The sequence below is a fragment of the Cricetulus griseus genome, chromosome 6, assembly GCF_003668045.3.
Source record: "Cricetulus griseus strain 17A/GY chromosome 6, alternate assembly CriGri-PICRH-1.0, whole genome shotgun sequence".
NCBI classification, from domain to species: Eukaryota; Metazoa; Chordata; class Mammalia; order Rodentia; family Cricetidae; genus Cricetulus; species Cricetulus griseus.
This window is the reverse complement of record NC_048599.1, coordinates 15,687,676-15,697,293: the sequence shown is the minus strand read 5'-3', so window position 1 is coordinate 15,697,293 and position 9,618 is coordinate 15,687,676. Positions and strand designations below refer to the sequence as shown.

General features: G+C 51.8%; 1 protein-coding gene across 1 annotated transcript in view; it reads left to right on the top strand.

Moving 5' to 3' along the window:
* Positions 1 to 6,723: 6,723 nt before the first annotated feature.
* The window catches only part of LOC100756544 (cellular communication network factor 5), a 10,913-nt gene continuing 8,018 nt past the window's right edge, over positions 6,724 to 9,618 (top strand). The window contains exons 1-2 of the mRNA XM_027423482.2: positions 6,724 to 7,003; positions 7,223 to 7,315. Of these exons, the coding sequence (XP_027279283.1) occupies positions 7,256 to 7,315 (60 nt within the window). The 5' untranslated portion in view covers positions 6,724 to 7,003; positions 7,223 to 7,255. The remainder of the gene's footprint in view (positions 7,004 to 7,222; positions 7,316 to 9,618) is intronic.

Here is a 9,618-nt window from a genome sequence, read left to right as displayed (position 1 = left end):
GCAGTTGTTTCTGCCTGGACCCCACCCTTCCTGCTGCAGGGAGGAAGACCTAGGCTTGTGATGGGGGTGATACCCAGTGTAACCCCAGCTCTAGCCTACACTTCCTGGGGTGCTTTGGACAGTGCAAGGTACCTGAGACCCTGGGCAGCACATCCTCAGCCATCTTGAGGGAAAGAAGGCCCCATGAAGGGAAAAGAGTGGACAGGAAGTCCCCACGGCTCCATGCCACCAGTACCACCAGCTCCAGAGAAAACATCCCATTACTGGAAGCCCAGATAGGCAGAGGGGGGTGGAAGTGGCCATGTCATAGGAAACCACACGAGTCCAGCCAAACCACGTGGGGCTGGCTCACTGGGATGTTTACGGAAATGCTGGCCCTGAGGTTGCCCAGCTGCTGGGCTGGGATGCCCTAGGTACCCTCAGGGCCCCAAGTGCCAGCTTGGCAGGAACCATCAAAAGCCACAGCTGAGCGCTGTTTACCTCCATGGCCAGCCTGGAAGAGGAAAGTGAGAGTCAGTGAGTGGACAGGGGGCCAGCCATCCTCTATGCCATCCCTGGGCAGCCTGCTGCAATGGCTGAGCAGGGACCAGGCCCTCTCTGAGTAACCCTGGGAAAGTGGTGTTCCCTCAGGAGACACACACAGAGGGCATTCCTGTTCTGGTTGTGCCTTCACTGACTAACCCTGTAAGACTAATGCAACTTTTCAGTGCCTCAGTTTCCCCACCTCTGGAATGGGGCTGGTGGCAACAGTACAATTTACAGGGATGTTGACATAATGAAATGATTTCATAATTAAGGTTGCTCAGAACCACCCGTTTCTCATACTAAGTACCCTACGTCTTTGCTGTAAGAGATAGGACATCTGTATTCAGACCTGAAATTATGGAGGAGAGGAAGTTATGAGTGACAGTCAGACTTAGACCCTGTCTGGGGATTGAGGGGTATGCTTTGGGGGCCATTCCCCACCCCCAGTCACAACAGCAGTTGACTGGGGTACTATTTGCCTCTGTAGGAACAGGGAAGGGCTAGCTCTCATAAGACCATTCATTGCTCTTTTGGGGGCCCATCTAGATCAGCACATATCTGTGTTTTCCATCTGTCTGTGGAATGAGCAGACAGACATATGACACTTCTGAGACCCGAGCATGCTGTAGGCCCAGAGCCTTCCAGCCAGGGACTTCCCTCAGCCTCAATACCTAGGGGGGGGGTGTCAGTGTTGCTTGCTGTGGTACTTTGAATGTAATTGGCCCCCATAACTCACAAGGGGTGGCACTGTTAGGAGGTGTGGCTTTGTTGGAGTAAGGGTGGCCTTGTTGGAGGAAGTGTGTTACTGTGGGGGCAGGCTTTGAGATCTCCTATGTTCCAGGTTCATTCAGTGTGACGCTCAGTCCTTTCCTATTGCCTTCTGATCAAGATGTAGCCATTACCATGTCTGCCTGCATGCCACCATGCTCCTACCATGATGATAATGGTCTGAACCTCTGAACTGTAAGCCACCACCTCAACTGAACGTTTTCCTTTGTAAGAGTTGCCGTGGTCATGGTGTCTCTTCACAGCAATAGACACCCTGACTAAGATACTTGCATAGGGCAATCAGGAGAGGGTACACTTGCCACAGTTAACTTTCTTGCAATGCACATCTCTGCACACAGCTCCCTACAGGGTCTTAGGGGCTGCTCCATTTAGGAGCCCTCTCCCTGCTACATCTCAAGCCATTTTTCTTGGGCATGTTTTAAACATAGGGGTTTTCATGGGGCTGTATTCTGAGTGGAGGGTCTGCAGTCTGGAAAGCTACCCTGGAGGCAGCTATTAGCAGAAAGAATGGGGCTCCCATCTCCCACCCACGGACCCTGAGGCCCAAGCTGATGACTGGAACGATGACCCGGCTCTTTCTTGTCATGTTTGCCAAACCCATGGCTAGAGCCCTCAGTAGTGGTTCCTAAACAAGGCCCCTGCCCCCCAGTTAAGCTTCCCTGGCCCAGCAGGGGTGGGAAGAATTAGCTTCAGGCCAGGCCACATGTTCACATGGTCCTCAATTTGGTGACCACATATGACTCAGAAGCTCAAAGAGTCCCTGGAGGCTAAAAGGACAACTTGTGATGTCATCATTGGGGACTGGGCCTCATAGAGTTGCCTGATGTCACTCTGGCAAGGGATGGGAGTGGGCCCTTGGAATGGGGGTCTTCTGACCAAGACAGGGGCTCTCAGATAGGATAGGCATAACCTAGCTTTATATTGCCCCTGACTTAGTGCCGGGTCAGCTGGTCCCAACTCAACGAACTACCCCTAATTCTGAGTCACACTGTAGCCCTCCCTCCAAACCTCTCTCTGAATCAAAGCTGTCTCTGGAAATAAGTGATTTCCAGGTCTATAAAACATAGACCACTGTGGCCAGGGAGGCCTGGAAAATGAAGAATTATTTCTCACCCATTTTACAGATAGGAAACTGAAGGCAAACAAAGGCAGAGGATTTGCCCAAAGGTACACAGTGATAGAGCCAGGCTTGGACCCTGGCTTCTTCAAGTCCCTGATTCATCCAGACACCTACATGCTGGGATCTGTGGCTTTCCCTGGCATGCTGTCCTGAGAATAAGCCCTCATACCAATTTCCAGGACCCTGTCATGTGCCATCATAACCCTCGGTTCACCAGCAGCTACATACTTGGCACCATCCCCTCTCTCTGAAATACCCAGCTCACACTGGCTTAGAGCCACATGCTATGATGGTCATATGTGGGCACTATAATCACCACATTCCAGCCCTTCTGTGGGAGCATGTCATTTCCCACACACTCCTTGCCAGCTCAAACTTCAGCCAAGTGGTAAACTGTCCAAGTCCACAGCTGTCCCTGGGGACCGGTCACGTGGCACCTGGGACCTCAGGACCAGAACCAGACATCTCAATTCCTGCCTAGCCTATAGACCATGTAGAAGGAGAAGACACAGGGGGACCCTGGGGGCTGGATGTGTCAGCCAAGCAGGTGGCATTCCCTCAACCTGTCCTCCTGCCACGGCAGAGGCAGGGTTATGGGGGGCATCCATTTTGGAGATGCAGCCTCCAGTTTGGGGAGGGGAAGCTCATGCCCCTTCTATGATGCACATGACATTGTAAAGATGCAGAATGAGTCAGCATCAAAGAACCAAATAGAGTGTGACTGTGTGCAACAGGAGAGTCTGTGAACAAATCAGCAAGCTAGAGATCAAAAGAATCCATCAAAACAAGACCAAATTAATAGCAGACACACACCAAGTAGGCTGACCAGAGGCACAGTGTAGAGAAAGGGCTGGGATGTGTCTCAGGGGCAGAGCGCTTACCCAGATTTCACAAGGTTGTGGGTTCCATACCCAGCATCCCCTGACCAAGTAAACAAAATACATAGCAAAATGCTGGCAATGACCTGGACCTAGAGATTAAACAATATAAAGGCCACTGTGAACCAGTTGTACACTTATACATCTGAAAACCTAAAAGCTGGGGATCAAGCAATTCTTAGGAAGATATAAGGCACCAGAAGAGGGGCCTGGAGTGATCCCTGGGTGGTGTGTGCAAGCTTGAGGGCCTGGATATGAATCCCCCAAATAAAATGGCTAAGTCCGGCAGTGCACATCTGTAAAGCCAGCACTGAGAGGCAGAGGCAGGAGACTCCCAGGGGCTCAGTGGGCAGCCAGCCTCACCAAATCAGGGACTCCAGGTTCCCAGAGAGACCCTGCCTCAAACAATGATGTGCAAAGCCACAAAGGAGGAGCCTCGACTTTGCCCTCTGGCCTCCTCACCTGTGTCCAGGGTGTACACATTCACTCTCTAGCACATAGACACAGAAACACTAAGATGTCAAAAGATTGGCCCCAGAACAAGTGGAGGAATTGAAGTTGAGGAGTCATAGTTCCATATCTAGAGTGGCAGTCAAGACCCTCCCAACCTCAGAGCACCATCCCTGGGGTTCTGGTGGCAAAGCTGTGCTGGCCCCAGGAAACAATTCTTGTGTTGCACAGGTTGCAGGGGGAGACGGGAAGGAGAGGGGAAGCTGCTAAAGGAGCTGTTTGATAAGTGACCAACATTACAAAAGCTTGATAAACCCACAAAGGAATGTTACAGGCCCATTTCATTTATGAGCACAGATGGAGACACTAAATAAAACACTGGCTGAATCCAGAAAAATAACCACATTCCCTCACTATCAGGAAGTTTATCCCAGAGAAAACATCAACAGTGGAGAACTGGCCAGCATATCTGCCTCAGAGGATCAAGGGAGAAAAAAATAGCCCAGCGCTCATGAAGCCTGAGCACACACAGCTCTTGGACAAGGCCCACAGTCTTCATGGAAAAGAATTACCTTCATCTCGTGGAGCTTTTCGTTCCCCCAAGCTGCATCTATGTCTTGAAGGGCCAGGAAAAGGCTAGAGCAGCAGATACTAGATACTGCTGCTGTGGTCTGAGGCTGTGCCAGACAGCCAGGCATGTAAGGAGAGAAGGGAAGAGATGCCATTCCTGGAGGCAGACAAGGCTGAACAAATCCACAGACAGAATATTAAATGGGATTCAGCAAGGCTTCCCGGTGCGTGGTCACCAACAATGACAACAACAACAAAAGCCATTTTTACATCAACGGTTCCTCACCCAAGAATACACAAACTCATGCCAGCTTAAATAGGAGGGTCTATGGGGGCTATCTAAATATTGAAAACAGTGGTTACATATAGTCATATATATGCACATATCATTACCCCCTTAATTGTGTGAATTAAATCTATAAGGAGCATCCAGGACACATATATAGCTCTAGAGTCAGGGCCTTTCTTTCTCTCATTCCTTCTTTCTCCCTTCCTTCCTTCTTTCCTTCCTTCCTTTCTCTCTCTCTCTCTCTCTCTCTCTCTCTCTCTCTCTCTCTTTCTTTCTTTCTTCTTTTAAACTCCATAACCACCTGCCTCAGCCTTGTGAGCGCTGGGATGACATGCTTGTTCCCCCATGCCTGGCTCCAGTACCCTTTTTTAAAGTTTTATTTTATCTCCCCCTGTACATGAGATCTATCTTCAAGATATCCTCATGGTCCAAGGTGGCTGCCGAACTCCACCATTGCATCTTTGACCAGAAACAAGAGGAAGTGCTGATGAGGCAAAATGAAGTCCTTCCATTGGGGGACTAGTCTGGGGATTTGTACCCATTGCTTTATGCAGATCTCACAGCAGGAAGCGAGCCAAGTGGCCTTACCTAGCTGTCAAGCCAAGCATGTCTCTGTCTGAAACAAACTCAGGTCTTGGTGATGGTGGCAGAAAAGAAAGATGGTTATTGGCATGGGAGTCATGCAGGTCTGTCTGAGGCCCAGAGAGGGTGTGGAGTTTTCATGCAGCCACAGAGCAAATGAGCCACCAAGGCGGGGTGTCAAGCAGGGCTTAGAGGTGACTGCACACCTCAGCAAGCCCAGCTGCTTTTCACTCCCCACTTGCCAGATTCTGGGTCTGTGCCCCATTTCTCTGCCCCCCCCACTCAACCTCACCAAATGACTGTGACCCCTGTTTCCAATCTCCCTGGTGTCATGTCTTCCAGTGGCATAGCTTAGACCCAGTAAGCACAAGAAGGACCAGGGAGGGAGCTACAAACAGCAAGTCCCCACAGTGGCCACACTCACGGCTGTAGGCACAGCCTGCGTGTGACCCAGAAGCATGTGGACTCCCTGCTTGTTCGTTTTCTTATGAGACGTGGGGGGTCTTGCTTTGTAGTCCAGGCTAGCCCCCTGTGTTCTGGGCTCACAGGTATGTTCTACTATAACTGGAAGAGGTGTTGGGAACCACAACCTTCTCCAAGCACCTCAGCCTGTGTCCTTCCTTCCTTCTTTCCTTCCTTCCTTCCTTCCTTCCTTCCTTCCTTCCTTCCTTCCTTCCTTTTTTCCAAGCAGAGTCTCATGTAGCCATTCTAGACTCAAACTCACTATGTAGCCAAGGACGACAGCATACACCACTATATTCAGTTCATTATGCAATGCCAGGGAGCCCAGGGATGTGTGCATGCCAGGCACACACTCTACCCACTGAGCTGTAGCCCTGGCCCTCAAATCCCACGTCCTTATACCCCCATACCCATTGATTGGAACTTAGGGATGCTCCCTGCACCCAACAGCTGGGACACTGGAGGTGTCCTACAGTTGGTGGTGTGAATCGTGTTTTATCCTCCACATATTCCTGGGCAGTCCAGTGCCCAGGAAACCACATGGCCACCAGACATCTTTGGCTCTGAATAGCCAGGGCTGCTGTGCCTGGTCCCTTCTCTGGGCATTTGAACATGCTTTTCCTTCTGGAACATTCTACCTCAGAACTTCTTTCTTGGCGCTCAGAAACGGCGTCTCCCTCAGAAACTTGTAACCCAGCCTTAGTCTGAACAAGGGAGCCCCCTCAGAGTTTCCATTGCTGCCCCCACCCCCCAGGGTCTGGTCCCCAGGTCTGTGCTGTGTGTCCAGACTACAGAGCCCCTCAGAGCTGGTGGAATTCAACAAAGGCAATTTAGCTTAGTCAGACCAGTGGGGCCAAGCTGGTGCCAGCAGCACACAGTAGGCTCAGCCTGCTCACTCTTGGCCACACTTAGCCACCTTAGAAGCCCAGGAGGCAGGATAGGGAGGCTCCTGGTTGTCAAGAGCAGCCAGGCTGCCAGGGAAGCTCTACTCCGGGTCACACCCACCTCTGGGTGGCTGCCAGTCTCCCTGCCAGAAACCGCAGGCTGGGTCTGGGCTGCCCAGAGTTTGGGTCACAGGGCTCAAGACGCTGTGGGTCAGATTTGCAAAGGGGTGTTTGCCGGACGCTTCTGGTCTCCACAGGCCCCTGGGGGTGGGACAGGGGTTCTGGCAAGACCGCAGCTGCTGTGGCAGTAGTTTGGGCTGGAGGCTTTTCTTGCTGGGAGCTGAGGAGCTGAGAGGCTCCTGCCGGCTTGTCCTTAACTCTTGGCACTGGAGGTGGCTTGGGCGTCACACGCTGTCAGACGCCTTCTTGGTGGCCTCAGCGGCCTCACCTTCAGGTAACTGGGCTCATTCCTGAGACTCTGTGTGTGTGTGTGTGTGTGTGTGTGTGTGTGTGTGTGTGTGTGTGTGGTGTGTGTGTGTGTGTGTCTGTCTGTCTGTCTGTCTGTCTGTCTGTCTGTCTGTCTGTCTGTCTCTCCTCCCCCTCTCCTTTGTGTATGTAACTAGTAGGAACTCCATAGCCTCTAGAACATAAAGACTCAGGTCTTGCCTCCCAGGTTTGAAGCTGGCTCCACAAGGGACACGGTGACATGAGGGACACCCCACTGACCCATCTTCTGGCCATCTCCTTCCTTTGTCTACTCTCAATGGTAAGGAATCCTGGTCTTTAAAAGTAGAACTCTGGGTGCACAGACATACGGTCACAACTTAGGACCCTTAGTGGGTTCCAACACTGGATAAAGTCATTCTCTGTGCCCGGACTTGCTTCCTTCCTGGACTCAGACAGCTGCTCCTTGCAAGTTCTGCTGTTTGACTTCAGGCATGTGCCCTTCCCTTTCTGGGCCTCGGCCTCAGTTGAATGGGTACAAGATTTCCCTTGGTCAGATCATTGAGGAGAATTGCTCTGCAGAGGGTAGCACAGGCCCTGGACCAAGATGAGTGTCCTAAAGAGGACAGTGACCAGGCAGGGACCCTACAGTTTCCTCTGCAGAAGCAAAATCAGATTAAGTGTTGTGCAACAGTAAACCAGGACAGGGATGGATGTTGGGGTGTGATTGCAAAGTACAGTCTGTAAGGGCACAGAGTGCTGGCCCTCAGGCAGTCAATGACCCTCTGACCCTGGTCAGAGACAGCAGGAGATATCTCTGTGGGTAAATGTCCCTCAGTGTCACGTGGGACATTTTTTGATGGGCTTGTGGGTAGCTCCACCTTGCCTCACATTCACAACAGTCTTACAAGATGTTTTGCTGTTTTAGTGAAATGAGACTCAGAGAGGGTAAGCAATTTCCCAAAGCCACACAGCAAAGACATAGAACAATAGAGGAATAGAATGATGGAGCCTGGGACGGATATGTTCTGAGGACACCCCAGTCTGTGCCTCCACCCCAACCTGGGCAATGCTTCACACTAAATGTTGAGTTCCCAGTAACACGGAGTTAGGGCCTGGGGCCAATGGAGTGAGGGCATAAACTTCTCCCTCCCTGGCCTCAAGAAGTCTCCCTGGAAAGGTCAGGACCAACTGGCTTCCAGTCTTGGAAGGGGATGGGCGGAATAAGATGCCGGAGTGGGTGGCTTAGTGTCCTGGGCCCCCGGGAGGGAGAAGTGTTCTGAGAGGCCGAGGAAGAGCTGCCCTAGATTCACCACAGGAGTGACATCTGTGAGGCCATTCTTTCCCAGTCCCAGTAAGTTGATTGACACCTGGCACAGAAACCCAGGGATGTAGTCACGGAGAATATGTGAAGTTGCCTCCTTCCCAGGGACAGGAGTTCCAGGTCTTCTGGGCAGGCCGTGGGCTCCTGGCTCTGGACTGGGTCCAGAACAGGGAACCTGGAAACAACGATGCCCTGTTGAGACAGCTTGAATATGGACACAGAGAGGGCACAGGAGAGCAGGGAGGCCAGAGGGGCCGCCTCTTCCGTAGGCCAGGCAAGAACACTTGCCCTGTCTTGTCACTGTCCTTTCACAAATGAGTAGGCTGAGGCAGGGGATTAACTGTTAATGGAGGAGCCCCTGGAGGGTAACAGGTAGGCACAAGAGCTAAGTTAGGGCTCAGGCTTCCCAGGAACCTGGATTCTGGTCCCATCCCACCACTTTCCAGCTGTTTACTTCCTGATTTCAACCTGTTTTGCCATTATTGTTTTGGACGTTATTTTGAACCAAATAGCCTCTGTAGCCCAGGCTGGCCTGGAACTCACTATACAGCTTTGGCTGAGTTCAAACTTGAGGCAATTCTCCTGCCTCAGTCTCCCAAGTGTTATTTCATTATCATTAAATCAGACCTCACAGGAGAGTGCTAACGGACAGCTTGCCCACGAAGCACCCGGAGTAACTGGTGTAGTTAGTGGGTTGTCCTGGAGTTGGGACCTGAAGAAGCCGGGAGCTACTGGGGGCCTGCAGCAGACCTGGGCTCAGTAGAAGGCTTGTTCTGGTCAGCAAAGGGAGTTAAAACCCTGCTCTGAAGTCCTACCTCCTTCCTTGCAGTCTAGCTCCGAGTGAGGTACCCCAGAATGTGTTATATCCCAGAAGGCCTGGAGAGGTGACAGTGTGTGTTCATTACAAGCTTCCAGAGGCTGCTGGTCCAGGAATCCTTTGGAACCTCAAAATTTGCAGTGCCCTGCCTTAGGTGGGAGCCTCTGGTCAAGGATGGGCAGCTATTCTGTGGCGGCCCCTGCTGGCCACAGTGAGAACTGCGGGCCCTGGAAAGCAGGTTTGGGGGAACTCTGGGTCTAGGGGTGGACAGGATGGGGGGGGCCTGTTTGGGCCAACCAGGAGACTCTGAGTCTTTAGTTTTCTTTTGCTAAATCACAAATCCTTCATCTAAAGCTGTCTACTCCTGCTAAAGATTGATCCTCCACTGCCGGGGCAGGCAGTCAGGAACATCTTGAGTGGTACCTACATCACAGTCCCCACCCTCTCGGGAGCCCATGGCTTCTGGCACTTCATTTGGGTATTT